The 24,778-nt window shown below is 43.1% G+C and overlaps 1 protein-coding gene across 1 annotated transcript in view; it reads left to right on the top strand.

Moving 5' to 3' along the window:
* Positions 1-24,778, top strand: part of PLXDC2 (plexin domain containing 2) — a 1,457,706-nt gene that overhangs the window by 595,637 nt on the left and 837,291 nt on the right. The window contains exon 3 of the mRNA XM_085630822.1: positions 5,104-5,250. Coding sequence (XP_085486948.1) covers positions 5,104-5,250 — 147 coding nt within the window. The remainder of the gene's footprint in view (positions 1-5,103; positions 5,251-24,778) is intronic.

The raw sequence follows: 24,778 nt of genomic DNA, 5'->3' as shown, positions 1-24,778 counted from the left end.
CTGCCGCTGTGACATGGCACCTAACGTGTGTGCCATGTCCGTGACCCCCCTTTTACTATATGTCAGTCACCCCTAAGCTGGCCCTAGCTAGCCCTATGGGAAGGGTGCATTGTAGGTAAAAGATAGGCCATGTACCTTAAGTATGTGACATGTCCTGGTAGTGACAAACAGCCATTTTGGTTTCTCACTACTGTGGGGCTGCCCTCCCATAGGAATGCATTAGGGATTCCCTGATAAGTGTTTCACTGGTAATTCCTGATATGAGAAGCGCAGCGTGGTCAAGTTTGGTATATTTGAAATAGTGATAATAAATGCTGCGCAATGGTGTGCACAGATTTATTATAACTATTTTAGAAATGCCACTTTTAGAAGTTGGCATTTCTGTATGCTATGTGTCTACCTGTCTGATGTGAATTGCATGTCTGGCTTTTGAGTGACAGGGGCTGGTGAGGTGTGTGTGGCTCCAGGAGGGGCAGGGCGAGTCAGCACTAGGCTGAATGGACATCTGCATTTGGAGTGGTGGGAGGAGAAGTCCCTGGTCCCTGAATAGGATTGGGCCTGCCCTAGTGAAGGCTAGCTCCGCCCCCATGTGGTGTTTCTGATGACGAGCCCCCACCTAACAATGGAGAAGAGGAGCCCTGTCAACAGAGTGCTCCAAATTCCCCCTGAACCAGTTGCATCTGGTTCCCCCAAAGCCCTGCCCTGCAGGCAAAGGAAAAGGTGATATCAATACTGGGACTGTGACCCCGTGTGCTTGTGCTTACTTGGGCTGGGGCAGACACACTGCCAGGAGAAACTACCGTGGGACTCAGCTGCAGCTTCTTGGGGGTCCCTGCATGCTGGCCTGCCTGGCTGCACCCTGCTGGGGTGTCCTCAGCCCCAAGGACTTTTTATTCCTGGCCCAGCTTACCCCAGGAATTTGAGGGACTTAGCGCCTTGTGAGCGCTATATTCTAATTGCCCAGAGGAGAGTGAGGAGCTGGTGGCGTGCAGCGCGCTGCTGTAGTGATTATAGAGGGAATCCCGATGTGGGGATTCCTCCGAGCTGACGGTGGGAGCGCGTGACCACCCCGCATTTTGTGTTTAGTAGCGGGTGCCCACCCCGCATTTAAGCTGCTTGGCGGGTGCCCACCCCGCTTGTGAAGTTTGTTAAAAAGCGGGTGCCCACCCCACATTGCACCGCAAGAAAACCACCGCCGAGGCAGGGCCGGACCGGTAGTCAGGCAAAGCTGCCTGGTCGTGGGCAGAGTAGCGGCCAAGAGGAAGTACCCGCTGGAAGTGAGGCAAGAGGAAGCCTTGTGTTGGGCCGGACTGCTGCCACAGAAGAGAAGCCAGGTGGGAGCCTACCTCGCGCTGGCAAACGCACCGCCGTGGCGAAACGAAAGTAAGGCACTGAAGGCCTGGCTGGAGGCGGGGCTCTTGGTGCCAAGGAGGGCCCCGCAGGTGCCGCAAGGAGATCGAGGCAGATCGGGAGAGGTTCCGGTAGCAGAAGCCGGCCAAGGCACAATGTCGGTCTTGCCTTTATCCTGAAACTGGAGGAGGAAGAGAGAGCAGCGACGAAGACACCGGTGAGTGGGTACATTCTGCTGTTTTAACAAAGTCCCAGAGTAGGGCTTGGGGGCCATTTGTTAAGAGTCCCAAAGTGGTGCCAGGACCCTTTTCTCACAACTGTTCCGCCAGCCAGTGGGCAGCTGCAACGTGTCGTAATTGGGTGAGCGAGGCTCTCCAAGGCACATTGCCGGTGCCTGGAGCCAGGTTGGTTCTCACGAGGCACTAATGGTGCCAGAGTCGGTTCTGTTTCCTCAGCTGCGCTGCCGTAGTGGGCAGCTGCGACGTGGGGTAAGTTCTACTTTTGGAGAGTCCCAGTGGGGACCCAGGAGGCACAGTAGTGCCAGCGCCACTTTTCCCTTGGGGGCATTTTGTGTTCCAGAAGGATGGAGTGAGATACCCTCCTCTGCGCCAGAGCATTGTGCACCTAGGTTGCCCTGACATACTGGACATAGGGCATTTGAGCCCCCGGTGAAAGGCCAGTTGGCCTGGAGTCAGTTGCTAATGTGATGTATGCACGTGGTCAGTGTACTGTGGTGCACTTCTTATTTGTGCGGAATGTGTTATGCCTAAAGTGATGTTGCATAATGTGTTTATGCTGATGCCCAATGTCATGCTATGATATTTTAGGATGGTGCCTATGGCGTAATGTGTTTATGCTTAGGAGGTGGGCCTATTGGGTTTATGCCTAATCTGATAATGCTGAGGTCATTATTGTACCAGTAGTTAATGGTTGCATTATCTGCTACTTGTGATTTGTGTAATCCTGGTGGTTCTGACAGTGGCCCGATTTGCCCTGTCATGTGTATACAATCCCCTGTCAATATTGCCCAGGGCCAGTAGGTACAATGTATATTGTGTGATTATGTTTCTAATGTGTTTATGATAATACAAAGGCTGTTTTTGATATAACCTTGTGTGGAGTCTCTTTTGTAGTGTGCCTAGTGTGTTGCTGCTGTGTGTGTGTGTTGCGCAAACGCTTTACACATTGCCTCCGGGATAAGCCGACTGCTCGTGCCAAGCTACCAAGGGGGTGAGCAGGGGTTATCATCAATGTGTAACTCCCTTGCCCTGACTAGAGTGGTGGTTTCTGCCTGGCTTAGACGCAAGCCCTAGCCAACCAGAAATCCCTTTTCTAACAAGGAGAGTTTGGCATCAATAAGATTTTGTAGGGAGGTCTCATCTTAGAGTGACAGTAGGTATATTCTAAGTTTTTAATTGGTTGGATTGAGCTTCCATAGACAATTCTTTTTGCGAGACAGAATTTATTATAAAACCTCTTGCTGCTGATTTAAAGGAGTCCCAAATCATTGCAAAAGAAGAATCAGGTGTAGTGTTAGTAACAAACAATTCTGAATGAATGACTTCCAATTGGGATGTTGATTTAGTATCCAAAAGTAGTAGGTCAAGGTCAAGGTCTGTGTGTACTGGTGCATGGTCTGATATCAAATTTGATCCTATATCAGACTGAAGGACTTGTGGGCCAATTTAAAAAGTATATTCTTGGAGTTCCGGGTGGCATAACCTCCAAATATTAAATAATGATTAACGGTGGATGTTGAATTTGAATTGTGAATCCATGTTAGTGTAGATAAACATGACTGTTGAATTTGTATCCAGTATAGGATCATGAATTTGATTGTAGTCACCACCAAATATAATATATTCATCCTTACACAAGAGCAATTTATCAGAAATTTTGGTCCAAAAATGAATGTCAACAAAAGCTGGACCATATGCACTAAAAATGGTTAAAAGTAACCCTGGGCAATGAACTTCGCTCCGCTCTCGGAGTTTGCGTCGCATTCCATGAAAAACATGTAGTCAGGCACAAAATCAGCTCCACCATGTAGCGGAGTCAGCTTGTAAACTGCACCCACAAATGCTTTAATGAAGCAACTTACCATTTTAAATAGCATATAACCAATTAAAAAAAGTGAATTTTGAAATTGAAAAATATCAGGCAATGAGAGAGGTGATGATTTTGGGGTCCCTCCTAACCTAGGGGGAGGACCAAGCAGATGCCTTGAACACAAAGAGCATTTCATGCTAAATGATTCAGTGGTGGTCCCATCCTCTTAGGACCACCCTAAGCACAGTTATTATGGGCAAAAATACAATCCCTACCAAAGGCCCTGCAAAGCATTATGGGATGAGATTAGCAGTGGGCACTAAATATTATAGTATCCAATATCAAAATAATTCTACAAAGAGCTGCAGTTCAACTCGTCATTACTAGGTGTCCCTCACAAGTCAAAAGCAAAAGCATTGAATGAAGCTGCAGTTCCACTAGTCGTTACTAGATGGCCATCACGAGTCAAATACAAAAGCATTGAAACCCTTTCATGAAGCTGCAGTTCAACTCTTTGTAGTATTTATAGTATTAGCTCTCAGCTCAGGGTTTCAATGCTCTTGCATTTGACTCATGAGGGACATCTAGTAACAACTAGTGGAACTGTAGCTTCATTCAATGCTTTTGCTTTTTCTCGCCGGTGGCAGAGATTTAGCCATGGCCGAAATCTCCACCTCCGGCCCAGAATCCCCACCTCCAGGCCGGAAGTCCCACCTCCGGGCCGGAACTCCCACTTCCGGGCTGGAATCTCCGCATCCGGGCCGGAATCTCCGGCCCGAGTGTGGACGTAAAGTTAGTAGTCGTAAATCCATTCTGTGAATACCAAAATTAGTAAGTGCATTCTGTGAATACCAAAAGTAGTAAGTTTAGGATTTTGTCTTAAATTAATTCTGTGAATCAGGCCCATTGTCTGTAAAGGCAAGTGGCCAGGCACAGCAAATGTGGGTTCCTATGCAGACATGAACTAACATCAATGTTCTCAATTTTCCGGTTCTAGTAACACTTCAAACTACATTACATATAGCAGATGACTGATTTTTAAAGGATTGTAATGCAGATTAAGGTGAGAAAATGGGTGTTTCCATTTGAGCCGCATAAAAAAATGGTACTGTCAAAATATTGACGTCTTCCTAAATTTTACCTTCTGGGGTTTACAAACAATTTTCTTCCTTTTCCCTTATTAGTAGTACTTCTAATCTTGTGCCTTTTTTAGGGAGGGGTAAGTTGCAAAATAAGTTTAGGAATGTGTCCCAAACCTTACAATTTTTCATGGGGTGCTGGTGAACAGATTTCTACATATGCAAATATGTTTTCATGTGAAGAAATAAAGAGACATAAATATATAGATGTTTATCCTAACCTTACATCTTTAATCTTTCCTTCTCCCTCGTTTGTCTCATCTATTGTCAACTGTGGCTCCGAGTCATACAACATATTATTAGTTTGCCAGTTCCACTGTCAGAAACTTGGAGAGGAGAGAAAGAGTTAATATGTGCATAAATAGAAAGTTGTGCTTAAATTAGTCACAAATGATTGTATGTGTCCACGAATGCATTGACAAATAATCTAAATTTACTTATTCAACAAGTTACAGATTTATACTTTGTACTGACCTCCTTGTTTAATCTTTTTGACAACAGCTGTGGGTGTTATTACAAATTACATATTTTCCTTTTTTTATTGGCCTTTATCTATTCTTTGCAGGAGGATACGGATCATAATTACTATACCTCAAGAACATATGGTCCCCTGGATCCGGCCAGCAGGGATCTCTGGGTGAACATAGATCAAATGGAAAAAGACAAAGTGAAGATTCACGGGATTCTCTCCAACACCCACCGGCAAGCCGCAGTAAGAAGTGTTTTACAGCATCCACTGGAATTTGTTTCTTGTAATGAGCTTTTGCAGCTCTGCTATTGATTCAGCAGACTGAGTCCTGTGACTGAGCAACACGAAGCAGAGATAGTCATCTGTAAAAAGATAATAACTCGAGGAGCTTTGCTAACACAACACATTATCCAGGCAGTGAGATGATTGGCCAGCAGCACGCTTCACAGTACACATGGGTGCACAGAAAGACAGCAGGGTACACCGTAATGATGCAGGATTTTTTGCTACATCTGTTACTGTGCATGCAGTAATTGAGCACAACGCATAGCTGGGGGAAAGCCATTAGGCCCCAGCAGATGCTGGGTGATCTTCGAGACTGGCTTTCCTAAAGTTGTCTTGCTTTATAATTTTCTGCACATTATCGGTCACTGTGATTAAATGGCGTGCTTGCAGCAGCCACAAATTCTGCAGTAACAGAAGCTCAATTTACAAGCCTGGTTGCACTCATCAGGCGTTTTGGACGCGCCAGTTGGTAACACTGACACCTGTGCATACAATAATATAGAGCTCCAGGTATACAATAGTGTGTGGCACCTTGGAAATTGTTCATGTTCTTTAATGTAGCTCGATCAGGAAAATATTGAAACCTAGATGTACATAGACTTCAGTTTGCGATTTTCTAATAGCACACTTTTGTGATTCGCTATTAGGAAATCGCAAACAGCTATGAACAACATTACGTTTTCATTGTTTGCGATTCCCAGTGCGTCGCAAATGGACCTACCTCATTAATATTCATGTGGTAAGTTGTAATTTGCAACCATTGTGAATCATTAAAAACACAGGGATGGTGCCCTACTGGGGGCAGTAGACCACCATGTCTGTGTTTGCTTTTAAATAAAGCAACATCTTTTTTTTTTAAATACAGCCTGCTTTCCTTAAAGGAAAAAGGGATGCATTTCAAAAACAAATATGAAAAGTATTCTTTTCATTTACTAAGAGTAGGCAGTGGTCTGTGGGACCACTGCTTGCTCTTAAAAAACGTTTTTGCATACATTCACAAAGGAGAAGGGGTTATCTGGGGATCCCTTCCCGTTTGCAAATGGGTTACCACCACCTACTTGAAGTAGGTGGTAAAAAAGAAATGTTTTAGAACCGCTTTTCAGTTGCAAAAAATTCACACATACCACTGCAAGTCACTATTAGGAAAGGATTCCCTTAACACGTCCCTTCCTAATTCCAAATCGCGAAACAGAGATTGGTACATATAAAAAGGATTTATTACTGTTGCAAATAGCCCAATTCTGCGAATCAGGCTATTAGCAACACCATAAAACCTACATACATCTGGCCCTGGTACATCTGGAGCGGATAATAGAAAAGCGTGTGTTACCTTTTTAGGACCAGATAACTAACTGTGTAAATCACTCAAAAGAAATATTCAAAATTTGCCAAAAATCAGACTGAATTGAAAAATAGCAAATCAACCATTCCAGCCTCCCATTCTCTCTATAAAGACGTCTCCTCACTTTTAGTTTCTACAACTGGAAAACATTCCCACTTTGTTTTCCTTTAATTGAATTAAGTGTGCTCTATGTTCAGTGTCCCCTTTGGGGATTCCTAATAATCTCTTGTGGAGCACATTATACTGACCCCCTTTAATCATGTCACCTTTGTTTTCACAATTACCAAACTTAACTTTATTTTTTCTAGGTCCCCGTTGGATTCCTGCCCTATGAAAATTGTGATGCTCGATGTGAGCTCTTTTGCACCCATTGTGACTAGAGCTTTGTAAGCAATTTCTGAATCAGGCATTTCTTCCAGCCTCTTAACAATAGATAAAGTTGTCCTCCTCATAAGAAAACACAGTTGATACATTTAGCCATTTTACCTGTACACCTTTTTTTTCTTTTTCCCTTCTTGTCAGAACCTTTATTAGTGGCAATGGGATAAGCAGGGGTTACCTGGCCCATACTTGGAGATTGTGGCCGTTTATTCCTGCAATCTTGCAGCCCAACCTATAATCGTAACTGGGTCAATTACTAACACTTTCACCACTTGACTTTCTGTGGTAGAACAGGTTGAGCAGTCCGATGCTCTTCGAGGAGGAACTAGTTGTAAGAAACACACAGGTGCAAGACTCAAAGTACAAAGAGTAATTTCAATAAGGTGATTGTCCAATCAAATGACTGCTTTTATGAGTAAATAATTTTCTAATTTAAGCAGAAAAGCATAGAGGCAACACACTAAATAAAATCCACAGTGTCTTAAGGTCGGCACACTTGCAAGAGTCCCTCCATCCATTTCTAGTTACGCTGGTTATCATCTGTTTGATACTAGAGGCGGCTTGAAGATGTGACCCATGCTAATCTCCACAAGACAACGCCTAAGTTTGGCCTTAAGAGTCAATTTCAGCAGTGCTCCATGTTAAATTCATGCAAGTCCTTAACAGGTGTGCAACAGTCTTCCCCGACCCAATGGCAGCTGACAAGTGCAGGGATCCAGGGCGTGTTTCTGCCAGCTCTGGTCTACAGATGCTGGGGTTCTGCAACCTCTTGCAGTCTTTGCCCAATGATGCACAGGGCCTCCTCTGACTCAGGACTGCCCTTGTCAGTGTCCGATGTCTTTCTACGCAGCTCCTTGAAACTGGTAAGTGCTCCTTACTGCAGCCTGAACATAACAATCCAGGGCAGTGGTCCTGCCCCAACGGTGACCCCCCCTTCTAGCACGGGAGGGTCACTGATTTCATTGGTTCAAGGAAGAATGCCCTTACTTCAGGCTGGACTATTCCCATTGGAGCACTGATTTGCATATGGCTGGGTCCAAATTTAGGTGGCATTGTGTATGAAATAACAAAGGACTGGGATACTGCCCAAGTAATTACCAGTTGCTGAGATTAATTCAAGCATTCTATACATCACTTTTTTCTATACGTCAGTGTCACAAAATTTCCACATTCTAAGCCCTTCCCTCTATTATGATTTACTGGTCCTCAGTGTCAGTCTTACCAGCCCCACCATCTCCCTGACAATGAGCCCAAGCTCCAATGACCAATAACTGTTCCTAGAATCAAAAAGACCTTTGAGATTCACAGATGAAGCCCTGCTCCAAGTGTGTGGGTGTTCTCACCCTAGGGATGCCAGCAATCCAGATATCCTGTCTGTGGTTGCAGCCCTCATCTCCACTAATCTCTCCAGACACTGGGCTTCCAAAATAGAACCCACAAGCCTCCATAAGATGTACCAGGAACTACGCACAATCCATGCAGCTTGGACACACTGGGTGGATTGCAATTCCCTCACCATACAGGGGACTTTTCGGTCGTATTTGTAAATTTGCATAATTATAGTGCAGTTTTCAGAAGAATTTTAAACACATGGGGCCCGATTCACAGAACTAACTTAAGACAAAATCCTAAACTTACTACCATTTTGGTATTCACAGAAGGCACTTACTCATTTTGGTATTCACAGAAGGCACTTACTCATTTCGGTATTCACAGAAGTTAGGAGTCCTAACTTTAGGACTCCTAAATGCCTTCTGTGAATACCGAAAGTCTTAAAATTAGGATTTTTCTCAGTTTAGTAGTAGTATAGTTAGGACTCCTAACTTTAGGACTCCGAAATGCCTTCTGTGAATACCGAAAGTCTTAAAATTAGGATTTTTCTCAATTTAGTAGTAGTAAAGTTAGGACTCCTAACTTTAGGACTCCTAAATGCCTTCTGTGAATACCGAAAGCCTTAAAATTAGGATTTCTCTCAGTTTAGTAGTAGTAAAGTTAGGAGTCCTAACTTTAGGACTCCTAAGCAGAGAAAAACCCTAATTTTAAGACTTTCGGAATTCACAGAAGGCATTTAGGAGTCCTAAAGTTAGGACTCCTAACTTCTGTGAATACCGAAGTGAGTAAGTGTCTTCTGTGAATACCAAAATGAGTAAGGGCCTTCTGTGAATACGAAAATGGTAGTAAGTTTAGGATTTTCTCTTAAGTTAGTTCTGTGAATCGGGCCCATGGTATTTGAAGTATGGAGTTTTAAAAATTTATATTGCTTTAAAATGAAATATTTTTGTATTGCAATAGTTTTAACGGACTATGCAAATAAATAAACTAGACATACAGAGGACTTTTCAGTCTCAAGATTTCTAAAATAGTGTGAGCTGCTGTTCATCTCCAGCTTTCTGCACAGTATTACAGATTTGTTTTTAGACCCATTCCATGTAGGTTTCTTCCCTGGTCATTGGATGGAATCTGTCTTTTTGGATTTCTTAGGTGATATTGGTATAGTTCTAGATTATGCAGGATTTTTCATCTTAGTGCTTGTGAATCCTTTTGTTGCTATTGACATAGTCGCCCACTCCATAGATATCTCTGGATTCATGAATGGTAGTATTAGAGGCAGAGCTTTAGGCTGAATAGAATCTGTTCTTTACTAATAAGAAACAAGCAGTGGCCCCATTTCATTATGTGCCTGCTTTTCAGGAGCTACAACATAGTACCTCATCTCTGAGTTCTACCTTATTTGACTTTTAATTGAGACTCTTGAAAAAATTGATTAAAGCTCAGGACTTAGGTGTTGACCTTTCAGTCTTAGCATGGGCTCCTGTGTCACATATTCATTTTCAAATATTGAGGTGGCCTTTGAGGACTGAATATACTCCAGCTATTTGAAACCCAACATGAAACAAAAATGAGAGCATCATCTTTAGAAGTGGATCCACCTTTTTGCTCACTTCTTTTGTGGCAGCCCCATGGTAGCTCATGGACTCCAGTAAATCAATCCAGGCCATAATTGTACGATATAAAACTTTCTTTCCTTTCTCAGCTGCCAAGTTAATGGCCTCCTATTTTCTCCATCTAACTATCATTTTGAACATCTCCTCCGTGCTGCCAGGTAGATGGTTACCCAAGCGGGTATCTCCTTGAAATTAAACTATGGAAATACTGTTTATTTTGAGTATCAAAATAGTTTCTATATCAGCATAAGCACACAGAATATAGGGACCAGATTCATTTTTGAACTTCCATGAAATAAACAAACCCCTAGACATCTTGTTTTTCTTCATCGACTCCTGATGGAAAATTAATCCTTTTCAAGATCCTCTGTTTGTACTAAAGGTCATGCTTGCTTCGCCATTTACCTTCCATTGTTCAGTTCATGCACAGGCCTATCTAGCAACTGTCCCTAGGATTCAATGATCCAAGTCCCCAAGATTCGATGATCCAAGACCAGAGGGAGGATTTATTGACAGCTAATTTAGCAGAGTTCACCTCTTGGTTCCCTTAGTTTTTTTGCCTAAGAATTAGTTTTTTTTACCAAAAAGGATTGATCAAAACTAGGAAAATTGCAGTATAACCAACAATGTATCATCATAATAGAGACTATTACATGTCAGCTAAAACTTGAAAAATACACCAAAGAACAAATTATACAATATTAAAGAGATACTACTTACTAATATTGAATAAATACATAAGAAATTGATTTTTTTAAACAGTGAGAACATTAAAATATGTGAAGGAAGTGGGGAGGAGGGGGAGAAAAAATGGAGAGGAAACTCAAGGATTTAGTACTGTAGAAGTATATAAATAGATAATAGACCACTAAACAATATTAGTTAAATGATTATCCAAAAGAAAAATTAAATATATTAAAAGCAAGGAAACTAAAGGTCAAAGGAAACAATGGCAGGCAATAAACAGCCTGTTAAGGGTGGTTTTAAATTCTCTGAAAAAGTACCAATCTGTAATTGAATTTTTTGAACCACTATTATTTTAAAAGGCGGAAAGAGGTTACCAAAATAAGTCATTTTTAACCCTTAGATGACATAAAAGCCCCATCCAATCTAAGTTGAGAACACACACAATACCACCAAGTTATGTATGAAACGCAGAGAAACATTTCCAAGTGAGAGTAATCAGCTGAAATGCAACAGGAAGTAATAAATCAAACAATTTGTTTTTGTAAAATATAGGAGCATCATTAGCATCAATTAGGCTACCAAGAAAGAGATACAGAATTTTAAAGGAATAATGAGTATGAAAAAGTTTGTCGATTTCAGAGTCAGCTGGTTCACCCCGGAACTACTCAACTCCAAACGCACCTGCCGGAAACTGGAAAACATATGGCACAACAACAAGACGCCAGACAGCCGCGCTGCCCACAAAGACGCCATCCGCAACCACCACCACCTCATCAGGACCGCCAAAAGAACCTCCTTCACAGATCCCCTTGACAACAACGCACACAACAGCAAGGAGCTCTTTACCATCATAAAGGAACTCTCCAACCCCAGCTCCAACGCCAACGACATCCCACCATCGCAAGCCCTGTGCGACTCCCTCGCCACCTTCTTTCACCGTAAAATCACCGACATCCATGACAGCTTCAGACCCCGGACGACCCCTGCCGACCACACCGCACCGAACCCACCGCACCCCACCGCCCACGACACCCTGACAACCTAGGCCAACGTAAGCATCGAGGACACAATCAAGACCATGGGAACAATCCACTCCGGTTCCCCATCCGACCCTCTCCCGCACCACATCTTCAACAAAGCCAGCAAGTCCACCGCTCCCCACCTGCACAAAATCATCAACCTGTCCTACGAGACCGCCACCTTCCCTGAGATCTGGAAGCATGCAGAGATCAACGCCATACTGAAGAAACCCAAGGCGGATCCAAGCGACCTCAAGAACTTCCGACCCATCTCCCTGCTTCCGTTCTCAGCAAAGGTCATCGAGAAGATAGTCAACATCCAGCTCACCCGTCACCTCGAAGACAACAACATCCTGGACCCCTCCCAGTCAGGATTCGCGCAGCAACCACAGCACCGAGACCACCCTCATCGCAGCCACAGACGACATCAGGACCCTGCCGGACAATGGCGAGACGGTTGCCCTCATCCTCCTGGGCCTCTCCGCCGCCTTTGACACAGTCTGCCACCTCACATTACGCACGCGCCTCCACGACGCAGGGATCCGTAACAAGGCCCTGGACTGGACCACCTCCTTCCTCTCCGGCAGAGCGCAGAGAGTCCGCCTCCCCCCGTTCCGTTCCGGGGCCTCCAAGATCATCTGCGGCATCCCTCAAGGATCCTCCCTCAGCCCGACACTGTTCAACGTCTATATGGCACCTCTAGCACGCATCGCCCGACAGCACGACCTCAACATAATCTCATATGCCGACGACACTCAGCTGATCCTCTCCCTCACAAAGGACCCCCTTACCGCCAAATCCAACCTCCACCAGGGAATGAAGGCCGTCGCCGACTGGATGGAGGACAGCCGCCTCAAACTTAACACAGACAAGACGGAAATCCTCATCCTCGGATCCAACCCCTCCGCATGGGACAACTCTTGGTGGCCCACTTCACTGGGGTCCCCCCTGGCCCCCACTGACCACGCACGCAACCTGGGAGTCATCCTCGACTCGAAACTCTCCATGACCAAACAAGTCAATGCAGTCTCCTCCACCTGCTTCAACACCCTCCGCATGCTCCGCAAGATCTACAGATGGATTCCGACCAGCACGAGGAAAACAGTCACCCAGGCCCTAGTCAGCAGCAGTCTCGACTACGTAAATGCCCTCTACGCCGGAGCCCCGTCCAAGCTCATCAGCAGACTACAGAGAATCCAGAATGCCTCTGCACGCCTGATCCTCGATGTCCCGCACCCCGACCACATCACCCCCCACTTGAGGAACCTGCACTGGCTCCCCGTCGACAAAAGAATCTCCTTCAAACTCCTGATCCACGCACTCAAAGCACTCCACAAAACCGGCCCAGCCTATCTCAACAGTCGACTCTCCTTCTACGTACCCAACAGGAATCTCCGCTACGCTAACCACGCCCTGGCCATGGTCCCACGCATCCGGAGAACCACTTCCGGAGGCAGGTCCTTCTCCCATCGCGCCGCCAAGACCTGGAACGCCCTCGCCCTCGACCTGCGACAAACCGAAGACCTGCTGTCTTTCAGGAGTCAACTCAAGACCTGGCTCTTCGACCAGTAACAGCACCACCCCCCCCCTTTCCCCCTCCCAGCGCCTTGTAACCCTACCGGGTATATAGTGCGCTTTACAAATTATGTGATTGATTGATTGATTGATTGATGCCAAGTCCTGTTCCAAAAGGAACGAGCGTTGGGGCACAAAAGCAACATATGCATTAAATCACTGGTAGGAAAATCACAGGACAAGCATTTACTACAGCTCCCTTGGGATAGTTTATTCAAACAGACGGAGTAATATGTAACCTGTTATGAATAAAGAATAAAGTTTGCGTCATATTAGCTGCTCTGAAGGTTTTATACAGTTTCTCCCAAAATGTATCCCAAAGGTTAGAGGGCCATGTAAAACCCAAATCTGCTTCCCATAGAAGTTCTAACTTGGATTTTCCTCTCACAAACCTACAGGGGAAAGACATTTACAAATCTGAGATATCTTTGTGAAAGAAGTTAGGAAATCTAGCATGGTTTTGTCCAAGGAGATAGAAGAAGATTGGTCCTCCAAAGAAATAAATACATGTAATAGTATTTACATTAAATGGGTACATTCAGTTAAGAAGGAGTTGGGACATTTAAAAGGATTCCTGAAATTGAGGGAATCAAAGGTGGTTCATTATCCTGAAATAAATCGACAACCCAGAGACTACCTCTAATCCTCCAGGAAACGGGATTTATTTTTATATTTTATCAACTTATGGCACCACATAGGGGATCGTAGGAACTCGTAGGTGATAATAGAACACAAATATGGTTTTCTGAAAGAACATGTATGTTTGAAAAGTGGAGAGGCTTTCAAATAAGAAGGGGAGGAAAAATAGATAACCTCCTGTGAAGTATAGAGGAGAGTCAATGACTTTACCACTAGTCACGGTGGAGAGAGAAGGGATAATTCAATTTGGAGCCAAGGAGATGCTTGTCATACATAAAAGGCATTATGGTATCTACGATTGTCAGAAAAAGTAATTCCACCAGTCAACTTAAAGCAGTTGAGTTGAGATATTCTTGACTTTTTTTTCCCATAAAAATTGATATAGAAGAGAGTCAACTTTAAAAAAAAAAACTATTGGGAATATGTACTGGTGTCATGGACAGCATAAATAATACCATCATGGGTAATCGTAATTTTAACCAAGTCTAAGCAAACCCACCAGGATAAAAATAAGGGGTTGCAAGATTGAAGTAAAGATTCTATTTTATTCAGGCTTTCTTTGAGATTAATACGCACCGTTTGAGAACCAGAGAGCTAGCTATTTGATTTTAGATGAGTCCCAAAGATAAACTAAAACAGCTAAAGGAAGATTTAGGGGACTATTGATTGAGTGGGTGAATCTCAGAGAGTGATGTGTAAGATGATATTTTAGTGAGAAGGTCAGACATAGTACTCTCTGGGTATGAAATGAAGAAAAGTATACAATCCACCTAGACAGCAACTGCTTATCTCTTGAAAGAAAAAAAAACTAAATTGAGGAATTATGGTGAATACAAAAAATAAAATGTTCCAGTGCCAAAATAAACAATAAGAGCAACCTTGACAAACACCCCGGTGTAAAGTAAAATATGAAGAGGTTTGTCCATGAACATGTACTGAGGCTCTAGGGGAATCATCCAATATTGAAATCAGAGATATGAAATAAGGACCATAGCCATGCCACCTTAGAGAATGAATCAAGAAATGTCAATTAATTCTATCAAAGACCTTTCTGGTGTCAACAGTTATCGCCACTAGTGTCATTTTAACAAATGAAGCCTTAATCAGCACATTAAGAACAAATGGGCATTTTGTGGTGAACCATCCCTTTACCGATCCTACCTGTTCTTTGGATCTACTTTGGTAGCAAAGGATCAAGTTGCAAAGCTTCTACCTTAGCAAAAATTGGTGCAATTGACATTTATGAGAAAAATAGGACAGGTATTTTTTACAGAGCTTGTGGTGTTTCCCCTCCTTTGGAATAAGCACATAGTAAGTAGCTTCTTGAAATATACTGGCTTGTATGCCAGAAGTGGAAAAAAATGAAAAACTCATAAAAATTTGGATAATAATACGTGGGATGAGTAAATAATTCAACCATAAAGCCATCCGGACCTGGTTCTTACCCATTTAAAGAAGGAAGAGTGCATTAAATACCTCTGCCAAGGAACTGTCTGTTTTTCCAAGGCAGAAAAATCAACGTGAGTAATTTTTGGTTCTGGAGTGAATAATAAGAAGTAATCAATGACTCATAAAGAATTAATTCAGGTGAATAAAGATCAGAAAAACACTCCTTCAATTCTTACAAAATATAAGCGTTTCTAAATAAAGTATATCCTGCATCAGTACACATAGAGTCAATACGAGAATATTGTTGCTTTATTTGAAAATGGCAGAAAGTAATTGTTTAAGGTTATCTTGGGATTCTAGCTTCTTGATGGAGGAAATCAACTATTTGTGCTCTTTATCCTGTGCCTTTCCTTCTTTGGGAAACATACTCCATGCCTCGAAGGTGTCCCAAAAGATGTGAGGGGATACTTCAGAAGTGTCATTAACCTCAAAGAATTGAGAAATAAATGAGAGAAAGCAAGAAGAGAAATGGACATCTTGCAGAAGAGAGGCTTGGTAACAGTTCACTCATTAAAAAGCTTGAAGAAAGAATAAAAGACGAAAGATACAACTATGACCCATTTTTCATGTTCTGAATTATATGTGAATAACATCTGAAACTGTCATCACTTGATATCACGTGTGCTGGGGAATGCTTATCATGTTTTCTTGTTGCTTAGGCCGCACATTCTAGGGAGGCAGGTGGTTCTCTCAACCCTACAGCTCCGTCACTACTTTGATTAAAACCATATATATTTAAGTGAAATAACCCTTTTTGGCGCTTATACCCTATTGATTATACCACCATTCCAAGAAGCACTGAGTACCATAGGACCAATAGTGGTAGAAGTGAAGCCTTAGGATAGAGATTTACTCCAAAAAATGTAATCAAGTATTTAGAGTGACCCATATATAGTCTCTGGAAGTTGGGTGGCACACCCTCCAGGGGTCCACTAAAGCTACTTGTTAAATTATGGAATAAAATTGTTTATGCATCTTGTTTGGTACAAATGTTACAGAAGACTGCCTACTTAGGAATAGGTCTATAATCTGGTTGGAATCACCCCCTAAAATAAAATAGGAATCATCAAATTGAAGGCATTTTTTTGACAGCAAGCCAAAAATGTAAATCAACATTAGTAGGATAATGGACATTACATACAATTGTTGGAATAATGTTGACCAGAAAGTGACCACAACCCATCCACCTTCATTATCTCATTCATGCAATAATAGAGTACGGTGAATGTTTTGTTACAGAAAATGACAACACCATTTTTCTTATTAGCTGATGGGGATACAAACACTGAACCTACCCAACATTTTTTTAGTGCCTCACCTTCTATGAGATGTGTTTTCTGTAAAAGAACAATGTCCAGAATGTACTTAGCAAGGTGAGATAAGATTCTGTGCCATATGATGGGATTTTAACAAAAAAACCTTTAACATTCCGTGGCAGTACTCTGACTTATTCTGTTAAACGTGTATCAGCAAACTGAGGATGACCAACAAGGTATGCTAGATAAATAGAAATAAAAAGGAAAAGGATTCCATCTGAAGAATGGGAAGCACAGAAACAGAACTGAGAATTGAAAAGTTCATCTGAGGGAATGAGAAGGAATGAGGGAAAGGGAAGATAAGTATAAGACAAAATACACAGTACATTTTGAACAAGTGATGACTGTGAGAAAAAGACCTGAGAACGTAGAATAATAGACATAGGTGTGGTGAGAGCACAAAAAAGACAGCACATCAAGGAGGAGAACGGGACATAAACAGAGGAGAATGATAAACCAAAGGAGAAGAATGATGCAGGTAGCGTGGTTGAAATACTGAAATGAAAAAGATCACCATATAAAACATGACATAGTTAAAAATATAAAAAACTAAGAAATGCAAGGCAGAAAGATCAAACAAAGAAAATATAATACAAAATAGCTGTTACAACTAAGGGGATACACCAACATGAATGAAAATTATTTCAGTCAATGAGTCATCCATTCGAAAGACAAGCAGGGTCCATTGCAGTAGTAGTATGAGATTGGAGCAACTTCCTAAGCTTCATAGGATCCTCGTAAGTGGTAGTGTTATTCTGTCATTTCACCTTGAAATAGAATGGATGAAAGAGATAATATCTGGCTCCTTAGGAGTGGAGCAAAGGGCAGAGTGGCAAAAATTCCTTACGTCGAGCTGCAGTGGCATCTGAAACATCCTAGGTGATTAAAATCTTTTTTTTCACTGATCAGAGTAACAGTTTTTTCGACTTAGTGACCTGAAGTATCTACATGAGGTCAATACATTTGAAAAAGAAAATAATTATACCTCTGGGTGTGACTGAATGAGATGTGGAGGAGGGACAGTGCTCAGACTGTGAGCTCTCTAAATATTCAACAATGTAGTTGGTGAGATATCTAAACATTGTGCTACCAATTAATGGAGAAAATGAAATATGATCCTGCCTTTCAAGACTCTCTAGCAGGCCATAAATGCATAGGTTATTGTGTATTTATCTGTTTTCCATATCTTATGTGTGATGTTTCAGAACAGTGATCTCTTTCTTCAAAGGTACCATTGTATTTGCTTCGATCCGGACATCCCTTACTCTATGTTCAACCAAGGACATTCTGGACTCCATTATCGAGCACTTGTTATCTAAGTGTTGAAAGAGTTTGTTGGTCTCTTCCATGTAAGGTCTTAATGAAGGGATTTCCTCACGCAAATTTTTAGGCGCGTTAGGTGAGGATGGTTTCACCAGTGAGGGAGGATCCTGCTTAAGCCATTTATTTGCTGAAGAAACACTGGAAGATTTCAAATTAGATGAATGGAATGCACAGAATCTTGGATAGCAGAATGGGCAAGTTCACTTGGGACATACTTTGCCATCTTGGAGGAACAATCTGTTTGAAGACACCACAGAAACTGATTTGGAAAAGTAGGTTTCATATTCATAATTCAAACTTCATATTCATAAATTGTTTCATCTTTCCGGATCTGGCCATATACAAGAATTGGCAATAATAATTCATCCGTTGTACTGAAATGAGGGCAAAAACCAGGAGGCAGTGTAGGCGCTAAAGGAAAACTGAAGTTCACGTCACCGCATCTCTGGGACAAGAATATTAAAGTTGCTTTCAATTGTGTATAAATTGGTACAGGCAAGATGTTGGGAAGCGAAGAGAAACAACAAAATTACCTCAGCATGAAGAGAAAGTCTCCCAAAATGGCCACTGCTCCACCTCACAGTGAACTGGGTTAGATGTCACTGCAGAGAAACCTTACTTGTGAGTGGCTAAATTCATCAGACATTATGGCCTCAGCACCTCTGGATGCTCCCAAAATGAGGGCTCCTCATAATAAAAAAGAAGCCTCTCTGACTATGGGAGTGGACTGCGCTCTCTGACACTACACAGAGTTCCAAAATCAGTCAGCCATCCTCTTCGGCACTAAGCCACGCCTCTATTGCCTAATAATTTTGATTAACACAAGGGACTAAAAACTTGGATGTTTAATGCCATAAATTCTATTTAATATTTCTGCTTTCTTATGTACATATTCTGTGAGTGCTGTTATATCTTCTGTGGTCTGTGGAACCTATAAAATCTTGATTTTATTTATTCATTCAATACAGCTAAAGACACACCTACTTCCTAAATAATGGTCCCAACCATGTCTCTCTACTCCATTATTCAGAAAATTCCAGAGATATTTTATAGAATATGGAGAGATATTTGATTGATTTATAAAATATATTGCTGTCAGTCTGTGAGTGAAAGTCAGAATCAGCAGTAAGGGATTACCAGCTACAGTTAGGAGCAGTTGAGCAGTACATTTAGCTGCCAAGATCCATATTACTGTTGGTACCTTACTGCATGTCATCAGAAAACCCAGCCTCTTGCCATGAACTTTCACTTGATGATATATTGGGTTCTGTTTTAGTCAGGTTTTCTTCATTAAAAATGATCAGGCTGATTGGCATGATCATTTGTAATGGAAATACTTATGACTCACAATGAAATGTAGCTAGGTGACAACCCGTGTCATGTATTGTGCTTCCAGTCAGCCCCAGCATCCTAGCCAACACATTATTTCATGCTGGAAGTTATAGTTCAATCCAGGGGATATCTTTGCGCCGACCGATAGCAGATCAATACTCTAGAGGCAGTATGAGAACAGGGACCATGCAAGACACACAAGGTCCCTGGTTTCATCTGTTCCTCTTCATGCACTTGTCCCAGGCACACAAATGGGGAGGCATTTTTATTTGGAGGAAGTTTGGTTTTCCGGACATTTCCATCAGAGAAATGTAAGAAAAATTTGCTATTTTAAGTAAAATATTAGGTTTATGTAAAACGTTAGGTTTGGAGCGCATTGTGTCTAAGAAAATGTAATGGGATCTACACAAGGTACACCACTTTAGACTACCCTCGGTGTCTAATTTTTAAAACTTTCCTGAGTTGGGTAGATTTCCCTGGGTGGCCGCCAACGCTGGGCTTAAAAACCCAGCTCTCCCTCCCCTCCCCCCATCACCAATCCAGGTCCTTTTATGGGACAGAAAATATTTTATTAATTTCTGTACATTGCATTTTGAGGCCTTTAGTGTCACTAGGACTAGGTGAGCCACAGAAGTGGGGTAGCATTTTTATTGGCGGACTTGTGGGAATGCTACGTGGCAGGAATTTGTGGATCCCCACAAATTCCAGAGGTTTTGGACACTGAAATGTGAGGAATAATAATTAATGTAGGCAAGGTTTGAGTTTTGCAGGACATTGTAGGTAAGAAAACGTGGGATCTTTCAAGGTATGCAACCCTCGATTTCCCAGAGTGTCTAGTTTATAAAAAGGTCTGGCTTTGGGTTTCCCTTGGTAGTGGAAAAACCCAGACCTAAATACAGCAGCTACCTCATCACCAGTATAGGTTATTTTTACTGGAAATACTGATGTCTCCTTTTTGCATTTTGACACCTTTTGTGTGTCATGCTACTCCCAGTCATGTGTAGTATAGCTTTTTTATCAGGCGAAGGTTGGAAACGCAGAACAGAACTCTATTTAGGTTTATGCCAGTGTTCAAGAAAGAACACATTTACCAAATTGCCCTGTGAATCACGATAGTATCTGTAACCCTACATTCAGAGGTGTACAAATACCCACTTTTGCTAAACTCAGTACACTGTGCACAATCTAAAAATACGTAGGTTTTCTTCATACCAATTTTTCATTGATTAGATTTTATTATATTAATTGCTGCAACAACCAACTAATACTATATGCCTGTAGGGCCAGAAAGATGTAACAGTGTATTCCTTTAAAAATCAGCCATCGTCACAAAAAATACTACTGATGAAAGATTACCACCAATTGCTTTTTTACTACTTATTTTTATTATTTGTCATTTCTATGATTAGTTCCTCTTGGAAAACCATGAGCCATTTACACAAATGACGACCCTTGCTTGATTTAGAATTTTGTCCAATTTTCAGAAACTTTTTAGGTTCACCCATGTGTTTCACATCTTTCACCTCACACTGTAAGAGGAATTCAGAAACCCGGGCTGTCTTAAAATCTCCAAGTTGTGGGAAAAAGTGATGCATATTTGACTTCTATAACTCAGATGCTGTCTTTGCCTTGAAGGGAATACGAGCAGCTCAGTCTTACCTGCCATCTCGCTCCTGGGTCCCTGATGCTGTGTGTCTCCCCTGCTGCCGCTAGCTGACATCGCGCGGCCATCGCAGGGGGAGACTACAGCTCCCAGTGGGCTTAGCGCTCACCAGCTGATACGAATCTTCGCGCCCAGAGGCGCTTAAGAAAAGGAGGCTCCCTCGGTGGAGCGGGTTCCAACTCAGATGCTGTCTTTGACTTGAAGGGAATACGAGCAGCTCAATCTTACCTGCCATCTCGCTCCTGGGTCCCTGACGCTGTGTGTCTCCCCTGCTGCCGCTATCTGACATCGGACGGCCATCGCAGGGGGAGACTACAGCTCCCAGTGGGCTTAGCGCTCACCAGCTTATACGAATCTTCGCGCCCGGAGGCGCTTAAGAGAAGGAGGCTCCCTCGGTGGAGCGGGTTCCAACTCAGATGCTGTCTTTGACTTGAAGGGAATACGAGCAGCTCAATCTTACCTGCCATCTCGCTCCTGGGTCCCTGACGCTGTGTGTCTCCCCTGCTGCCGCTATCTGACATCGCACGGCCATCGCAGGGGGAGACTACAGCTCCCAGTGGGCTTAGCGCTCACCAGCTTATACGAATCTTCGCGCCCGGAGGCGCTTAAGAGAAGGAGGCTCCCTCGGTGGAGCGGGTTCCAACTCAGATGCTGTCTTTGCCTTGAAGGGAATACGAGCAGCTCAGTCTTACCTGCCATCTCGCTCCTGGGTCCCTGACACTGTGTGTCTCCCCTGCTGCCGCTATCTGACATTGCGCGGCCATCGCAGGGGGAGACTACAGCTCCCAGTGGGCTTGGCGCTCACCAGCTGATACGAATCTTCGCGCCCGGAGGCGCTTAAGAGAAGGAGGCTCCCTCGGTGGAGCGGGTTCCAACTCAGATGCTGTCTTTGCCTTGAAGGGAATACGAGCAGCTCAGTCTTACCTGCCATCTCGCTCCTGGGTCCCTGACGCTGTGTGTCTCCCCTGCTGCCGCTATCTGACATCGCGCGGCCATCGCAGGGGGAGACTACAGCTCCCAGTGGGCTTAGCGCTCACCAGCTGATACGAATCTTCGCGCCCGGAGGCACTTAAGAGAAGGAGGCTCCCTCGGTGGAGCGGGTTCCAACTCAGATGCTGTCTTTGCCTTGAAGGGAATACGAGCAGCTCAGTCTTACCTGCCATCTCGCTCCTGGGTCCCTGACACTGTGTGTCTCCCCTGCTGCCGCTATCTGACATCGCGCGGCCATCGCAGGGGGAGACTACAGCTCCCAGTGGGCTTAGCGCTCACCAGCTGATACAAATCTTCGCACCCGGAGGCGCTTAAGAGAAGGAGGCTCCCTCCGCGTCGCGGGACGCGCGCGGGCGGCGGCGGGCTAAGCCCGGGCAAAGGGCGGGCCGTCTGTGGCCATCCGGGGCTGGTCGTGGCTGGGCTGGGCCCCATCTCTTGGTGGTGACATTGAACTCGTACAAGCCGATTGTGCTCCGGTAGCTAATACTATATGTAACGTCGTTTTTCTGGATTTTGTCTTATTTCATTTGTTATTCTTGTATCCTCTGTGTTATATTTGTGTATGGTATTGTTCTCTCACTAAGATAGTCATCGTTGTTTTTGCTTGATATTAGAAATGGGGAAGCATACGATCGCTCAGGTCCATAATGATCCAAAGCAAACAAATGTTGCCAATACTTCACTACCAACCTTGACAGCAATCGATCGTATGCTGCAAAAAACTATTGGGGTGGTTGTATCTGCCATTGAAAGTACTGAAAGGCGTCTCTCGCTTCCAGCAGGTATGCCCCCCCCTCTATCTACTAATAATGTTCGATTCTTACCACCAACTCCCAGGATTCTTTAATGGCACCATCTTTTATTGGTCTCCCAGAGGTTCGAACATTACAAGAAATAGGGAAAACTGTAATTCCTCAGCAACAGTCAGATGGAAACTCTACGTCGACACGATCTAGGTTATCTCTGTCCCCGGACATCTTTTCCCGTAATAGCTTACCTGAGTTTCCACCCTTGCCTGAAAACCCCACAGTAGAGGTGGGACTAGATTCACCTTCAAGCCTAATTTCCATCACTGGTTCAGTGCGAAGTATCAATAATGATACACCCCAAATGACAACCTAGAGGCCAGAAGGCTAAATGTAAACAAAAATATAATAACAAAGAAGGGCCACAATTATCTACTGCTAAAGGAAAGAGATCCTATAAATCTAGCAAAACCACTAGTAAACCTAATGTGGAACAAGGGAAAAAGGATAATAATAAATCACTAGCTGCCCCTTTGGACTCGTTAATAGGAGAGTCCTTTTGGGGAAAAATGGAGAACATGCTAACTACTTCTTGTACCCATCATGAAAAAATTAACAAACATCGAAACTAGGGTTAATAATATGGAAGAACAAGTTGTGGGCAATTCACACAGCTCACATGGTAATGTACTACTTACCCTACCCCCTGCTGTACCACAAATAATTTTGCCTGATCCGAAAAGTAATCCAAAACAAGTATCAGAGGTATCTGGCAGTTGTGATCAGCAGGAATCAAGTGGCTCAAGAGGCATAAAATCTGTGGGAATTAATGTATTAGGTCCCTCTTTTTCAACTTCAAATAAAAACTTAACTACTCTAAGTATTGGTGCTGACACTAGGGAGGTTAATATTAAACCTAGTTTACCAACGTTGAATTTACCCCCCGAGGCTCTACCTTACACTGTGGTGTTAGCAAACGTTCCACCTCTCTGTCCTAATGTTTATGAGCATTGGACAACCCTGAGGAATAAGGCCCTTCATTTTTTGTCTATTAAATTTGGGCAGAATAGTGCTTTGTTCGCAAATTTTAAGATGGTTAGAAGAGTTGGCTGGCTTGGTTCTACAGTTAAATCATTAAGAGGGGACTGTGTGATTGTATCGTTTCGGTCTCCCTTATTGGTTAATGATATACTTGAGAAATGTTATACTGGCCATTTAGCTACTGATTATGTTAACATTGTTCCCCTTGATTTCTTTTATTCCCCCTTACGACAGCAAAGGCTGTGGGGTTTTTCTTCCCAATTGTCCAAGCAGGGGCGTCTTGAGGGAGAAAGATATAGTATACCAACATCTAATCAGTTTGATATTCTTAGTGGCCTAGATAATGATGACTGACAGCAAATTTATTCTTCCCTAAACACTTCAATTTTTGTCTCAGAGCCTACGCCGATTAGTGTTCTTTCGGATAATATTAAGGGAGGTAAGAGGCCAGTCAGTTGCTTATTAGAGACTGAGGGTAACGCACGGGGGTTGGTGGTATCTGAGGTAGGACTTGTGGAGAAGAGAGATAGTAGATCTCTGCCTTTGTTGGTAGATTCCTCTTCAGTTCCTCCTGGCTGTCCCCCATTTGGTACTCTGCCTTGTAACATATGTTCATGGAACATTGCTGGCATTAAATCCAAAATTGGTAATCCACTCTGGCAAGACTTTATTCAAATGCAAGACCTTATTTGTTTACAAGAAACTTGGACCAGTGACCCGGTTCATCTAAACGGGTTTAAAACGTTCCATGCTCCAGCTGTGGATACCTCTCATGGAAGAGCTAAAGGGGGACTGATGACTTACGTATCTAATAAACTAAATCTTATAAAGATAATGGAGCCAGTTAAAGATCCCTATTTTCAGATTTTGATAATAGTTTTGGATCTAGCCACCCCGATTGCTTTGCTCAATTTATGCAACAACATCCCCCCTGGAGAAGTCTCTACTGTTTTTAAGAAAGTGACCAAAGTAATGTTATCACAAGAAAATTTTTTGGGATTTACCATGATGACACTTCTTTTGGGAGATTTTAATTGT

This window comes from Triturus cristatus, chromosome 10 (genome assembly GCF_964204655.1).
Source record: "Triturus cristatus chromosome 10, aTriCri1.1, whole genome shotgun sequence".
Classification (NCBI taxonomy): Eukaryota; Metazoa; Chordata; class Amphibia; order Caudata; family Salamandridae; genus Triturus; species Triturus cristatus.
This window is presented reverse-complemented; position numbering and strand designations above follow the sequence as displayed.